This window comes from Trichomycterus rosablanca, chromosome 16 (genome assembly GCF_030014385.1).
Source record: "Trichomycterus rosablanca isolate fTriRos1 chromosome 16, fTriRos1.hap1, whole genome shotgun sequence".
Lineage (NCBI taxonomy): Eukaryota > Metazoa > Chordata > Actinopteri > Siluriformes > Trichomycteridae > Trichomycterus > Trichomycterus rosablanca.
In genome coordinates, this window is record NC_086003.1 from 8,547,415 (window position 1) to 8,564,305 (window position 16,891).

Below are 16,891 nucleotides of genomic sequence, written 5' to 3' on the forward strand. Positions count from 1 at the left end.
GCTGGAAACTGGTTTTCCTGGAGTCCCATAAAAGCAAGTTGACTTGCTTACTGCTAAAACATGTTAACTTGCATTAGGCTGCTCAGGTGGCGCAGTGGTAAAAACACACACTAGCGCACCATAGCTGGGATTTCGAATACATCGTATCGAATCTCAGCTCTGCTATCCGGCTGGGCTGAGCAGCCACATGAACAACGATTGGCCTGTTGTTCACATAGGGGAGGGATATTAAAGCCGGATAGGCACTCTCTCACAACTAATGATAGCTGGCTGATTGATAGCGCCTGCACAGAGATGGAAAACGCTGTCAGGGTGTGTCTCTCCGTACACAACGCTGAGCTGCACTGCACTCGTAAAAGTGTAGGTGACAAAATGCATACGGCTTGTTGGAGGAGGCATGGGTTAGCTTTGTGCTCCTCAATCAGAGCGGGGATTGGCATTATTGGAGAGGAAGCATGACACAATCGGGCAACTGGACGCGCTAAATAGGAGAAAACGCATAAACAAAAAATTTTAGTGGCAGTTAGATAACTGCTAAAACATGATAAAATACTAATTACTTTTATCATTTAAGGCAGACACTCCAAAGTGACTTAATAATTGTGAAGAATACATTCCAAACTATTGAGCATTAAAGGTTTTGCATAAAGGCCCAATTGTGGCAACCTCGTAGTTACTAGTCCAGTATCTTAACCACTGAGCTACCACTACTCAAATTAGTCAATACATACCCTATCTATGTAACAAAATTCCACAATTTCAAAGGAGTTACCAATTAAAAAATGCCTCCGGCGACTTTTAGGTGGAAATGCTGATTGTCTTTTCTTGATTTTCTTTTCGGGTTATGAAGTAAAGCTTGGAGCCTGCAGTCCTGGAGAGGAGGAGAAACAGAAATGGATCCAGACAGCAGTGGAGGCAGCAGAGACATGCGGCTATATTGAAGTAGACGTAGAAATTCTCCTCTCCACTTGAATAAAGCCGTATATAGTGCAGAAACTGGATGCAGCTGCTTGGGCCGAAACAGACCACGAAGATGAAGAAAACTACAGTGCTGGCCTTGATGTAGACACTCCAGTCGTGGTGCGAGCGGTTTAAATGCCAGACAATGGAGACGTAACACACCGCGGACACCAGCAGGGGGAGGAGGAAGCCTAATAACGTTAACCCTATGTTATAATATACCAGGAAGTCATACTTGTTAACATCGACAGGAAGGACGTCGTGGCACGTTGTTATCCCCAGCTGAGTAATGCGGTAGCTCTGACGGACCAGAAGCTCTGGCACCATTGCTAATGAAAACACGACCCACACAGCTAAGCCAGCCCAGGCGGTGCAGGAGCGCTTGGGAAGGCTCTTGTACAAGAATGGATGCACCACAGCTAGATAGCGCTTGATGCTCACGCAAGCAATTGTGTGGGCTGAGCAGTAGAGGTTGCCATAAAAGCAGGCGGTAGTGATGCGGCACATGGCCTCACCAAATGCCCAGTCATTTCCTGAGAAGTGGTAATGTGCTTTAAATAGCAGGCTCAGCAGGAGAAGCAGGTCTGACACTGCTAGGCTGCAACACAAAATAGCAGATGATACCATGCGCACTTTGGCTCCTACTGAGACCAGTATGGCCACATTAGCCGGAATTCCAATAACGATAGCCACTACATAGATAGCTGGAATGGCTTGTGTGCTCAGCGGACAACTGAGGTACCACACGGTGTTATTGGATAAGAGCCTTAGCACTGGACCAGGCACTCCAAATGTTTGCGTATCCGTCGAGTTTGAAGGAAGAGGAAGGTGAACAGTAACTCCTTCGCCACGGAAAAATCTTGGATTTATGCCGTTAGTGACATTATCCATGTTTTTCTTCAACTTCTTCCCTACAGTAAAGAAGAGAATATAAAACAATAATGAATATGCAAGATACATCATATGTACATTTACTTTATTTACACTGTTTTTGTTGTGCATTTGATTTTGAATGGATATAATTACAACTTTTACACATCCATCCACACTTAATCAATGCTCATTTCATTTTCATGAACCATTTTAGGTTCATGGTGGGTCCAGTTCCACACTGTGAGCAAGCATCAGTCCGTTCCAGGGTTTCGGCTATTCATGTTGTTTACAAGACCAATGACAGCCCAAGTGGCGTGCAATGTACTCCGGTAATGCAGGAAAAGTGATTCTCTGGTCTAATGAGATAAAGATTGAACTCTTTGGGCAGAAAAGCAAGCACTATGGTGAAAAACAAGCCCTGCAAATTAGCTGGCCAATACCATCCCTACTGTGAAACATGGTGGTAGCAGCATCAGTGGAACAGATGAATGTAGCCAAATACAGCAAAATCCTTGAATTCATGGGTTGTGATTTTGGGCTGCAAGTTATCTTGGCCAGTGAGCTTTGCACATCTGAACTTGGGCATTTGATCCCATTCTTTTTGGAAGTTCCTCACAAGCTTTGTAAGACTGGATGACAAGCATTTGTGCACTGCCATCGTCACATCTCTCTATAGATGTTTGATGGGGTCTGCTTAAAAACATTCAGAGACTTGCCCTGAAGCCACTCCAGTGTTGTTTTGGCTGTATGCATTGGGTCATTTCTGTGTAGAAAGGTTAAATGTCACCAATGACAGTTTACTTTAAGGCAGTTCTGTATTTGGCTGCACTCATCCATCCTCTTATTTGAACCAGTTTTTCTGTCCCTGTCACTTAGAAGCAACCCAGAACATGTTGCTTCCACCACTATATCTCATGTTCCATGTTGCACCGTGTTCCGCTCTCAGTTCTGCTCAAATTCTTCTTAGCATGTAACTAACTTTAACGACAAGCATCATTACATTGGCTTCCCACTTGGCTTCCTATTGTCTTGCCCTCTGGCATAAATGCCCAATTTAAGGAGTGCTTTAGAGATGGTTGTCCAGCAAACATATTCTCTTGTTCCAAACTATGTCCAATCAATTCCAGTTTTAGACCCATCTCCAGAATAATAAAAGCAAATTAGACCAGCAGCCTTGCAGATAAAGCCTGATAATAAACCTGTGCTGTCTTTACTTGAAAAAACAGGTCTGGAACATTCCTCTGGCAAGGGTCAGATATTCTATATATATATATAATATTTTAAATAATAATTGTAAAGAATCTTCAGAGAAGAAAAAAATAGCTTGGCAGACAGACCTGAAGGTAGATATTGCTGATAAAGAATGGAAAAGGTTGTGTCATGATTTACAATGTCACTCCATAAATTCTAGACTCAGACTGATACAGTACAAGTGGATTATGCGAGTATATTATTGTCCTTCTCTGTTGCACAAGTTTAAAGACAATAACCCGGATACATGAAGTAAGTGTGATGTGGAGGTAGGAACATTATTTTACTGTATGTGGAAATGTAGTTATATTAATAATTTTTGGAAGAGTGTAAAAGAAATTATATAAGTAATTACTTCCATTAAGTTGCCTCTCTGCCCAAAACTATGTATTCTGGGTTTATACACAGAAAATACAACAATATCGAGTGTGAACAAAAAACTGATCAATATATGCTTCCTCCATGCTAAACACAGTATATCTTGTAAGTGGAAAAACATGAAACCACCAACAGTGGGTCAGTGGTTGAAATCTCTCTCTTAGTGTATGGCCATGGAAAAAATTAGATGAAGTTGAGCAGATAAAACATGAAATATCTTGGGTTCAAACTGTCTGCATTGAAATAAAAGTCAAAGTAAATGTAAAAAACTCTGTGTTTTTTATTATTTGCATTTGATTTGGGGTTGTAATTAATAAAGACACTTTAAAAAACAAAGAGTAACATTAAAAAGTGCCTTTGTTGTATATTAACAACTAAAGAAAAAGTGCCTTTGTTGTATATTAACAACTAAAGAAAATCAGCTTTACTGGAAATGACATTTGTCTGTTATGAGTGTTTGAAACTGACAGTTACAAACTGTAGATATCACACTGTGATGTTGTATAATTAAGGTGAAAATGTCTTTTATAATCTGACTCCAGAATCCTTCTTCCTAAAGGATGGAATTTCCCTAAAGATTTAATTACACTTAAACACCTACTCATGCAATTAAACTGTGCTTATAAGTTGGGTTTACATTTGCATGTATTTGCATTAGTTGCCCATATTTAGAACAAGATTAACATAAAATGATATGCTTACATGGACAATAAAACGATTTGTGTAACTACAGGCATTTCAAATGATCTTTTAACTGTTTGTTAATTTTGTCAGCAGCAGTTCTGGTACGATAATCATTTCAAGATTAATGATTCAAGATTCATCTGTCACATACACATTTATATACAATATACACTGATCAGCCATAACATTAAAACCACCTCCTTGTTTCCACTTGCCATATAGAAGCACTTTGTAGTTCTACAATTACTGACTGTAGTCTATCTGTTTCTCTACATCTTTTTTAGCCCTGTTTAACCCTGTTCTTCAATGGTCAGGACCCCACAGGACCACTACAGAGTAGGTATTATTTGGGTGGTGGATCATTCTCAGCACTGCAGTGACACTGGCATGGTGGTGGTGCGTTAGTGTGTGTTGTGCTGGTATGAGCAATGCTGATAGAGTTTTAAACACCTCACTGTCACTGCTGGACTGAGAATAGTCCACCAACCAAAAATATCAAGCCAACAGCGCCCTGTGGGCAGCGTTCTGTGACCACTGATGAAGTCTAAAAGATGACCAACTCAAACAGCAGCAATAGATGAGCGATAGTCTCTGACTTTACATCTACAAGGTGGACCATCCAGGTAGGAGTGTATAATAGAGTGGACAATGAGCGGACACGGTATTTAAAAACTCCAGCAGCGCTGCTGTGTGTGATCCACCCACCACCTAAATAATACCTGCTCTGTGGGGGTCCTGACCATTAAAGAACAGGGTGAAAGCAGGCTAAAAAGGTATGTAGAGAAATAGATGGACTACAGTCAGTAATTGTAGAAATTTAAAGTGCTTCTATATGGTAAGTGGAGTGTAGAAACAAAGAGGTGGTTTTAATGTTATGGCTGATCAGTGTACAGCCTGCAGTGAAATGGAAAACCTGACCCAAGTCCTCAGACTGCAAAGTACAATGTAAATTATGAACAATGTAATACATGTTTTATTAAAGATATATATTTAATTAATTCAAAGTTTGATATGTTATCAATCAACACTATAAAATAGAATGTACTTACATATTGAATCATTTTTACGAAGACACTATAAGACATACAAAGTGTAATATGGCTTTAAAAATCATTTTTACCTTGTGTTGCACCCACAAAAAGTAAAGTCAGCAAAAAAAGCCAATGTATTTTTTGCATGGTTGTTAAGAGTTCGATCAGTTGTTAGAGACAAAACAGTCTTGTTGGCACTAGAGCTCCTAATCTTCAAGAAAGAGGAAGAAGAAAGAGGAAAAGCCCGACTCTCACTTATCAGCATGAGCATGCTCTGGTCCTAGACTGTGGGTCTAACGTCTGTTTTTTTCTTCTCTTTCTGTCTCTCAGACTCTGTAGTTCTCTTTCTCTCTTTACGTGCCCCCTCCCACACACACATACACATACACATACACACACACACACACACACACACACACACACACACACACACACACACACACACACACACACACATACATACGGAATTGTACTTCTAGCTGAATTCTTTAGCACTTACGTCATTCTGTCCCCCCCACATCCATCATGGCCTTTTTAGGCTTTTCTTTTTTAGGCTGTTACTTCTAAAGCTACTTTCCTTTGTACAACCCCAAATCAGAAAAGGTTAGGACATTATGGAAAATGCAAATAAAATAATAATGCAGTGTTCCTTACATTTACTTTGACTTTTATTTGATTGCAGACAGTTTGAACCTGAGATATTTCTTGTTTTGTCTGCTTAACTTGATTTTATTTATTAATATACCTCCATTTATACCTGCATTTTAGGCCTGCAACACATTCCAAAAAAAGTTGGGACGGGGGCAATTTAGGGCTAGTCCGCTGATCCCGCTCTGTCATTTTACGTGGCCTACCACTTCAAGGCTGAGTTGCTGACGTTCCCAGTTCGCTTCCACTTTGTTATAATACCACTGACAGTTGACTGTGGAATATTTAGTGGCAAGGAAATTTCATGAGTGGAGTTGTTGCACAGGTGGCATCCTATCACGGTACCACGCTGGAATTCACTGAGCTCCTAAGAGTGACCCATTCTTTCACAAATGTTTGTAGAAGCAGTCTGCATGCCTAGGTGCTTGGTTCTATACACCTGAGGCCATGGACGTGATTGGAACACCTGAATTCAATGATTTGGATGGGTGAGTGAATACTTTTGCCAGTATAGTGTGTATATATATATATATATATATACAGTATATACAGTGTATCACAAAAGTGAGTACACCCCTCACATTTCTGCAGATATTTAAGTATATCTTTTCATGGGACAACACTGACAAAATGACACTTTGACACAATGAAAAGTAGTCTGTGTGCAGCTTATATAACAGTGTAAATTTATTCTTCCCTCAAAATAACTCAATATACAGCCATTAATGTCTAAACCACCGGCAACAAAAGTGAGTACACCCCTAAGAGACTACACCCCTAAATGTCCAAATTGAGCACTGCTTGTCATTTTCCCTCCAAAATGTCATGTGATTTGTTAGTGTTACTAGGTCTCAGGTGTGCATAGGGAGCAGGTGTGTTCAATTTAGTAGTACTGCTCTCACACTCTCTCATACTGGTCACTGAAAGTTCCAACATGGCACCTCATGGCAAAGAACTCTCTGAGGATCTTAAAAGACGAATTGTTGCGCTACATGAAGATGGCCAAGGCTACAAGAAGATTGCCAACACCCTGAAACTGAGCTGCAGCACAGTGGCTAAGATCATCCAGCGTTTTAAAAGAGCAGGGTCCACTCAGAACAGACCTCGCGTTGACCTCGTCCAAAGAAGCTGAGTGCACGTGCTCAGCGTCACATCCAACTGCTGTCTTTGAAAGTTAGGCGCAGGAGTGCTGTCAGCATTGCTGCAGAGATTGAAAAGGTGGGGGGTCAGCCTGTCAGTGCTCAGACCATACACCGCACACTACATCAAATTGGTCTGCATGGCTGTCACCCCAGAAGGAAGCCTCTTCTGAAGTCTCTACACAAGAAAGCCCGCAAACAGTTTGCTGAAGACATGTCAACAAAGGACATGGATTACTGGAACCATGTCCTATGGTCTGATGGGACCAAGATTCATTTGTTTGGTTCAGATGGTCTCAAGCATGTGTGGCGGCAATCAGGTGAGGAGTACAAAGATAAGTGTGTCATGCCTACAGTCAAGCATTGTGGTGGGAATGCCATGGTCTGGGGCTGCATGAGTGCAGCAGGTGTTGGGGAGTTACATTTCATTGAGGATCACATGAACTCCAATATGTACTGTGAAATACTGAAGCAGAGCATGATCCCCTCCCTCCGGAAACTGGGTCGCAGGGCAGTGTTCCAGCATGATAATGACCCCAAACACACCTCTAAGACGACCACTGCTTTATTGAAGAGGCTGAGGGTAAAGGTGATGGACTGGCCAAGCATGTCTCCAGACCTAAACCCAATAGAACATCTTTGGGGCATCCTCAAGCGGAAGGTGGAGGAGCGCAAAGTCTCGAATATCCGCCAGCTCCGTGATGTCGTCATGGAGGAGTGGAAAAGCATTCCAGTGGCAACCTGTGAAGCTCTGGTAAACTCCATGCCCAGGAGAGTTAAGGCAGTTCTGGGAAATAATGGTGGCCACACAAAATATTGACACTTCAGGAACTTTCACTAAGGGGTGTACTCACTTTTGTTGCCGGTGGTTTAGACATAAATGGCTGTATATTGAGTTATTTTGAGGGAAGAATAAATTTACACTGTTATATAAGCTGCACACAGACTACTTTTCATTGTGTCAAAGTGTCATTTTGTCAGTGTTGTCCCATGAAAAGATATACTTAAATATCTGCAGAAATGTGAGGGGTGTACTCACTTTTGTGATACACTGTATATGTATATATATATAAAGTAAATGTAGGGAACACTGCATGTGTTTTACATTACTATGCATTTTACAATCTATGTCATGACCTTCAAACTTCCCAGAAGAGTGGAGGCTGTTAAAGCAGCAAAGGAAAAATAACCTTAAATTATTAGTCATGACTTTAAGGATGTAATGTTTAGGTGTCGACTTACTTCTTTAACTCTATTTTGTAGATTAATTTTCTTCCAATAACCACCCGTACTGGATTATATTTTAGAATTTGGTCTCTAAATGGCACATTCCCACAATCCCCTCTCCAAAAAAACAAGCCTGTGACTGAAAGCCACACGGACTTTAGGTCACTCATTTAGGAATAATAAACAAGAACCATATGGTGGCTCGGTTGATCTATCCAACCCCCACACACACAAACATTAAACGCATTCCTTCACAGCTGACTAATTCAGATCAAGTTTAAACAAATTTTTTAGGTTTTAAGGGTTATTGAATGTTTACTCTTTATTTTACATACAGAAAAAAAAAAAAAAACATAACCCATGTGGTGGTACGCTTTCCAGCCTTGTATCCACTTAAACAGACACACACACACTTTTAAACTCATTCTTTCACAGCTTAGATTCAAGTCTAAACAGGAATCTTTACTGTGATCTTGTAGTACTGAGGGTTTTATTACAGGTATGTTTTTTGCCCTTAAGGTAAGGTGCATTGGTTACTCAAACAATTTAAGTACCCTGAAATGTAACACATGAAAACAAACGAGCGTAGTTCATTACAACTTAATTTACTTGCTAATTTTAAGGGTTAAAAAGTAAATTCAGAAGCATTTCAGACTGTGTTAAGTAACAACAGTTTTCTGAAGTACTACCAAGCCCATGTGGCTATATTTATAACAGTAGCATGTTGGGTTCTCATCCAATGCCGTTTGAGGGCTTGAAGGTCACCCACATTGACCTCCATGGACTGATATTTTCTCCAGATTCTTTGAATATTCTGACAACATTATGTACAGTAGATGATAAATTATTTGCAATCTGATTCAGCTGGTTGTCAGAAAGAAAAAAACTGCTGTCCAGTTATCCATCCGTCTAAAATGATCTAGACTGTTATCTGCAAAAGGTGCAAAAACCAACCTCGGTTAATGGCATGGTGACTTGCATACGTGTGAAGGTGCCGTTGACGCTGAGACAGATATTGGGATTTTAGAGAAACACATGCTGGCACACAAAGGTGATGTATTTTTCTTAAAGTCCATGGTTATTTTAGCATGACAGTGTCATGCCTTATTCCCCATGCCCAACAACAACAAAACTACATAGACACAGAGTGTGTGTGCCTGACTGGCCTGCCTGCAGCCCAGATCTGTCTCATATAGAAAATGTATGGTGTGCGTAATGAAGAGAAGAGTTAGACACTGGCAATTATGGACTGAAAGATGTATGATTGTCTTAAAATACATTGTAAAATCGTACATAAACTACATCTCCCACAATGACTATCAATTTGTGACTCGTGAAGTGACCGCATTCTGCCACTAGATCGCGGTGTTTCCACATCAGCGTCTAACAAAGACGGGTTTCAATCAACTGATGTTGAGAAATATCTACAAATAATCCCAAAATGTCCAGGAAGAGAAAATTGAAGCAGAAGGAAGGTAATTTAATGAAAGGTTGGAAAGCAAATACAAGTTTGTGCTTCAAGAAGAAAAACCGATATGTCTTTTGTGTTATGAAGCCATGTCGGTGGTAAAGGAGTACAATACAGAAATAAAAATACCAAATAAACACGGAACTAAGTGTGCTAAATTTAGCCTCTAAGAAAAACAGCAAATTGTCCAAGAATTACAAAGCAGACTTCAATCGCAGCAGGATACGTTACGAACGGCCCTTTGAGGGCCATCATAATGCTGATGTGGTCGTCGGTGAAAATGAGTTTGACACCCCTGCTCTACACAGACAAGCCAAGTGTTGAGATGGAGAGAGGTGGATGGCAGAAGCCCTGCAATACATTGTCTCCTTGTCCAGGGTATTAATGCCATGCACCCAGTGTTGCCTGGTGAAACCTGAGATGCACAAACAAACACACACACACAGCATAGATGGAGGTACAGTGTATCACAAAAGTGAGTACACCCCTCACATTTCTGCAAATATTTCATTATATCTTTTCATGGGACAACACTATAGACATGAAACTTGGATATAACTTAGAGTAGTCAGTGTACAGCTTGTATAGCAGTGTAGATTTACTGTCTTCTGAAAATAACTCAACACACAGCCATTAATGTCTAAATGGCTGGCAACATAAGTGAATACACCCCACAGTGAACATGTCCAAATTGTGCCCAAAGTGTCAATATTTTGTGTGACCACCATTATTATCCAGCACTGCCTTAACCCTCCTGGGCATGGAATTCACCAGAGCTGCACAGGTTGCTACTGGAATCCTCTTCCACTCCTCCATGATGACATCACGGAGCTGGTGGATGTTAGACACCTTGAACTCCTCCACCTTCCACTTGAGGATGCGCCACAGGTGCTCAATTGGGTTTAGTCCATCACCTTTACCTTCAGCTTCCTCAGCAAGGCAGTTGTCATCTTGGAGGTTGTGTTTGGGGTTGTTATCCTGTTGGAAAACTGCCATGAGGCCCAGTTTTCGAAGGGAGGGGATCATGCTCTGTTTCAGAATGTCACAGTACATGTTGTAATTCATGTTTCCCTCAATGAACTGCAGCTCCCCAGTGCCAGCAACACTCATGCAGCCCAAGACCATGATGCTACCACCACCATGCTTGACTGTAGGGAAGATACAGTTGTCTTGGTACTTCTCACCAGGGCGCCGCCACACATGCTGGACACCATCTGAGCCAAACAAGTTTATCTTGGCCTCGTCAGACCACAGGGCATTCCAGTAATCCATGTTCTTGGACTGCTTGTCTTCAGCGAACTGTTTGCGGGCTTTCTTGTGCGTCAGCTTCCTTCTGGGATGACGACCATGCAGACCAAGTTGATGCAGTGTGCGGCGTATGGTCTGAGCACTGACAGGCTGACCTCCCACGTCTTCAACCTCTGCAGCAATGCTGGCAGCACTCATGTGTCTATTTTTTAAAGCCAACCTCTGGATATGACGCCGAACACATGGACTCAACTTCTTTGGTCGACCCTGGCGAAGCCTGTTCCGAGTGGAACCTGTCCTGGAAAACCGCTGTATGACCTTGGCCACCATGCTGTAGCTCAGTTTCAGGGTGTTAGCAATCTTCTTATAGCCCAGGCCATCTTTGTGGAGAGCAACAATTCTATTTCTCACATCCTCAGAGAGTTCTTTGCCATGAGGTGCCATGTTGAATATCCAGTGGCCAGTATGAGAGAATTGTACCCAAAACACCAAATTTAACAGCCCTGCTCCCCATTTACACCTGGGACCTTGACACATGACACCAGGGAGGGACAACGACACATTTGGGCACAATTTGGACATGTTCACTGTGGGGTGTACTCACTTATGTTGCCAGCTATTTAGACATTAATGGCTGTGTGTTGAGTTATTTTCAGAAGAGAGTAAATCTACACTGCTATACAAGCTGTACACTGACTACTCTAAGTTATATCCAAGTTTCATGTCTATAGTGTTGTCCCATGAAAAGATATAATGAAATATTTGCAGAAATGTGAGGGGTGTACTCACTTTTGTGATACACTGTACATGATATGAATTGTTAATGAGCTCTGCTGGGTTTAAACATGTTGTTAATGACTAACATGGCAAGACCACCCAGCCTGCGAGACCACCATCATGGATACATAAAAAAACAACACGGCAAATTTGTTTATAACAATTCCAATTCACCTCACTTGCAAGTCTTTGGACTGTGGGAGGAAACCGGAGCTCCCGGAGAAAACCCACACAGACACGTGGAGAACGTGGAAACTCCGCACAGAAAAGACCTGGACTGCTCCACCTGGGAATCAAACCCAGGACCTTCTTGCTGTGAGGCGACAGTGCTACCCACTGAGCCACCATGCTGTCCCACAAATGCTAATAGTTTAATGTAATTTAGGCCTACCTGATTATTGTGTCTTAACAGTGATTACAAAGACAATCACAAAACATTTTACAAAAGCTTTTACTAAGATGTATTTGTAATTTATTTGACTCCATCATAATTTTGTTAATCTTAAATCTTTATTGTCATTTTAATCAATATACACTGATCAGCCATAACATTAAAACCACCTCCTTGTTTCTACATTTTATCAGCTCCACTTGCCATATAGAAGCACTTTGTAGTTCTACAATTACTGACTGTAGTCCATTTGTTTCTCTGCATACCTTTTAGCCTGCTTTCACCCTGTTTTTAATGGTCAGGATCCCCACAGGACCCCCACATGACCACCACAGAGCAGGTATTATTTATGGTGTATGTTAGTGTGTGTTGTGCTGGTATGAGTGGATCACACAGCAGCGCTGCTGGAGTTTTTAAATATGTGTACTCACTGTCCACTCAGACACTCCTACCTAGTTGGTCCACCTTGTAGATGTAAACACAGAGACGATCGCTCATCTATTGCTGCTGTTTGAGTTGGTCATCTTCTAGACCTTCATCAGTGGTCACAGGATGCTGCCCACGGGGTGCTGTTGGCTGGATATATTTTTGGTTGGTGGACTATTCTCAGTCCAGCAGTGACGGTGAGGTGTTTAAAAACTCCATCAGTGCTGCTGTGTCTGATCCACTCATACCAGCACAACACACACTAACACACCATCACCATGTCAGTGTCACTGCAGTGCTGAGAATGATCCACCACCTAAATAATACCTGCTCTGTGGTGGTCCTGGGAGAGTCCTGACCATTGAAAAACAGGGTGAAAGGGGGCTAACAAAGCATGCAGAGAAACAGATGGACTACAGTCAGTAATTGTAGAACTACAAAGTGCTTCTATATGGTAAGTGGAGCTAAAAATGGACAATGAGTGTAGAAACAAGGTGGTTTTAATGTTATGGCTAATCAGTGTATAGGAATATCTACATCTCTATAAAGCCATTGTTTTTTAAGAAGAATTGATCTTAGTTATAAAATAATCAACTCTTTTTTTAACTTAAACAACACTTACAGTTAGAAGTGATACCATTCATCTTTAGCATCTCAGCTAGACTGAAAACATTCACATAAATATTAACATCAAGTGCATCCATGCTCTTACAGGTTTGTTCACGCTTATTTATTATTATGCACTCGCTCCATGTTCAGGACAGTTTTTAAAAGTACTATATGGTAAAACCATCTTAAAAGCAATATTAGCATTTTAATCAAAGTGTCAACCTCACCATGAAATGATTTTGAGACAAGAAAACTATAAAGAATATAATCTATACACAAGGATGACATTACTAAAGCAATAAGCCACGAGAGACCGTGCGTTACTGCGATTTTATCACGAGGAAGGTTGTTTTGGCACGACGCGAAGCGATACATAAATGTTTTTATTTACAAAAAAACGTACAAAAAGCATTCTTCCGCGAAATCACGTAGTCCGTTAACAGTGTTGCTAAGCAACTAAAAGTTTTATAAACAGTGAATAAAAGACTCGTCTTTTCAGGGTGGCTGCACCATTATAGGACCTGCAGTTCTGCCTTTTCCACTCTGTATCAGTTAATTCATGTTGCTTTGTAATCTCACTGTTTAAATAGGATATTGTAAGAGCTTTTTTTAACAAGCTGATAATTAAGAGCCAACCTGATGTAACTTATCTGTATAGGACTTTAGTACGGTCTCTCCAATTAACCTGACTGTATGCCTTTGGACTGTGGGAGGAAACCGGGAGAACATACAAACTGCACACAGAAATGACCTGGAACACTCCACCAAAGAACTGAACCCAGAACCTTCTTGCTGAGGCAACAGTGCAAGCCAGCAAATATATCGTGATGAAAGTTTTTTTTTGTTTTTAGTGCGATACAGCTAATCCACCAAATGGTGAATATCTTATAACCCTTTTCTACGTCTTAACCAGAGGCATCAAGAATTATGGTCATGCTTCCTCCTTCTTTGGTGGCTCTGTACACGATTTGAGGTCTGTAGTGAAACCAAGTTTGATTTGTAGTTATTCTAGAAACCTGCAAAAGATCTGAATAAACACCAGTGTTGAATAGGCGCACTAATTATGTGCCAGACCTTTTAAATGATCATTTCCCACTAACACACTTTAAATTTGTCATATGAATACACAGGGTTCGTGTTTAGGTGTCCACATACTTCTTACCAATTGCTTACATATTATACTGATAATGTCTTAAATTGTTTATGTTTGAGATTTAAAATTTATAGTTTATTAATTTAACAGTTTGTCATTGTAAAAATGCATCTACAGTATATCCTCATTACTAAATATGATTAACCACAGCTCCGACAATCGAAAGTAATCTATTAAAAAAAAAAAATTACTTCAACAATTTACTGAGCACAGTAGTTCTCTTATTAATCATCTCCCATTTACAAAAGGTGATAGTCACGAAAATCCTTCTAACCTTACACAATAAAGCCTGGGTTCACTTATAGCCAATCTGCTATTATACTATTAATCTGACCAGTCACCTGGTATTTGTTAAGCTTACATTGTAATATAGGGTGTCAAACTCCCTTTCAGGAGGGCAGCAGCACAAAAGATGGGCAGTTTCCTCTTCTAAAAAGAGCACTTGCTACCCTACAAAGCACTGTGGCCCTCCAGGAATAAATCTTGAAAACCCAGCATTGAACGAAACACACAGGACTCAACTTTTGACCAGGGATGGGGTGTTTTATTCAATAGAAAAAACAGCAACACAGCCTCAGGCCTTGACAGCGAATTTGCGAATGGAGTAGAGACGAGACCTCTTCTGCATCTTCTTGGTCATGAGGCTCTCCTCATGCTTGGTGAGTTGCCGGCGAATAGCACGAGTCTTTCTGGGCCTCAAGTCCAAAGGCTTGTACTTCTTGCCCTGAAAAGAACAATGGAGAGAAGGTACATATTAAGCAAATGCCATTATATCTTCAATGAGAATTGAGTAAAAATGAGAATTTTTACTGCAGTGTTCAGACAATTAGACAACACCTATGTTGTGAATCTGTGATACACTTTCTACAAAAAAATTAACAGCAGTTCTGACCAGTGCTCTTCAAAAACAGATATTCTCAATACTCTTTGGGCTTCTGTGCATGTTGTCAGGACTAAAATACACAGTGAATCAGATTGTAATTAATTAAAGTCCAACCTATTGCAGCATTCCCACTGATATCAGTTACCTAATATCAAGCTGGGGCTTCACTAATCATTTTAACCCAACAGCAACAGTTTAAATAAACAAATTCAACAAAGGAATACTGAGCTCTGTACAAATGTCATTTTTTTATTTAAAATAATTCAAGAACAAATACTAATTCTATGAAACAGAACTGTAGGCCAATCACTGCAGATAAATGTCACAGGGACTCTGCAGTGACTGGCCAGAATTACTGTAGCAAGAGAGTATTCACACCGTCTCCACCGATGCAGGAGCAATGCTGGGTGATCGTCTTGCGTTTGGTAAAGCCAAGGGTGTACTTAAATTAAGATCACTGTATTTTAACAAGTCAAGTGATAAAAGGCCATGTAAACACACACAAAAATATTAAATTAACTACAAATACTTCCCATTACCTAGGGCTGTCATTAATCGCATTAATTAACGGGGTAAAATTTTAATCGCAATTAAAAAATTTATCGAGATTAAAATTTTAATCAAACGATTCTTATTGGGCTATGTTTGTGCTACTTTAAACATACATCACTGTGGTAATTTGCGCTGCTTTAACACTGTTTATACTGTATAATGATAACACTGGTCTTTTTCCAATTTGCAGTCATGAGTTACAAATGACTCGAGCTGCTGCTGCTACATATTGCGAAATATAGGGTGTTTTAAATAATAATTTTTGTTTTCAAAAAGAGTTAGAAATCACTACAAGACAAAATTAGTTATTAATTAATGCCTTAATATCATCGTTGGTCAAAGCACGCCTTTGTCTCGTCAGGCATCTACGCGCACGAATAGGCATTACAAGCGAAATGAGCTCAGACTCGGTCTAACTATTTCAGATGAATTTGGATGGAAAGCCTATGAACTGTACAGGTCGTGGGAACATTACAAACACTGGTGTGTTAAATGGATCGCAATGACTAGACACTTTAACGTAGTTAACGATGTGGGTCGACATGACGTTATACGTACATGTTGCATCTAGAAATGGTTCATTGTAGTACCCTGAGCGCCTGTTTTCAGTGGCAGGATTATAAACAGGAAAAGATCCTCACTGTTGCCAGATAATGTGAACAGACTTGTCATTTTACATTTCTGAAAGATGGGTAGCTGTTAACAACTCTATATAGGTATTGGCTGGCTTTCTTAAAATAATTAGTATTTAATAATTGTATCATAATTTTATAAAAAAAAATTGGTAAACATGTTCTTGCAATAAAAATGTGCATAACTTCAAATTTTGCTTAGTTTTTTTTGCAGTCGATTAATTTTGGTTCTTTAATCGCAATTAATCTTGATTAAAACTTTTAATCGCACAGCCCTAATTTAAACTGTATATTTCATTAGTTTAATACATTTCATACTTATATTGATTGTGATCTAGTCGGTCAAATCATCTGGACACTTCTATTTCTGAAGGTCATGTTTTATTTTTTAACAGTGAACGCAATAAATGTATCTGCCCTTATACTTTAAGAAGTATAAGTAATGCATACTAATGTATACAAATACTACTGAGTTTAGGTTGTTAGGGATAAATCATTAGCCAAGGGTTAATCATCTTAAAGTAATCAAAAATAGCTTAATAGCCAATGTAGAACCATTGC

The 16,891-nt window shown here is 40.1% G+C and overlaps 2 protein-coding genes across 3 annotated transcripts in view; both read right to left on the minus strand.

Annotated features, from left to right (window-relative positions):
- Positions 1-798: 798 nt before the first annotated feature.
- Positions 799-2,491, minus strand: LOC134330845 (proteinase-activated receptor 3). The gene is made up of 2 exons (XM_063012114.1): positions 2,404-2,491; positions 799-1,871 (listed from the first exon to the last, which is right to left on the minus strand). The coding sequence occupies exons 1-2, from the start codon at positions 2,489-2,491 to the stop codon at positions 799-801; spliced, it is 1,161 nt and encodes a 386-aa protein (XP_062868184.1).
- A 12,294-nt stretch (positions 2,492-14,785) lies between these two features.
- rpl35 (ribosomal protein L35) overlaps positions 14,786-16,891 on the minus strand; it is a 69,844-nt gene continuing 67,738 nt past the window's right edge. For both annotated transcript variants that reach the window (XM_063011262.1, XM_063011261.1), the window contains exon 4: positions 14,786-14,987. In XM_063011262.1, the coding sequence (XP_062867332.1) occupies positions 14,838-14,987 (150 nt within the window). In that variant the 3' untranslated portion in view covers positions 14,786-14,837. The remainder of the gene's footprint in view (positions 14,988-16,891) is intronic.

Coding starts and splice junctions, on each gene's coding strand:
- LOC134330845 (XM_063012114.1), bottom strand. CDS start 2,491: ATGGCAGTGCACAAATGCTTGTCATCCAGTCTTACAAAGCTTGTGAGG. Junction 1,872..2,403: donor TCAAATGCCCAAGTTCAGAT/GTGCAAAGCTCA, acceptor TCTTTACTGTAG/GGAAGAAGTTGAAGAAAAAC.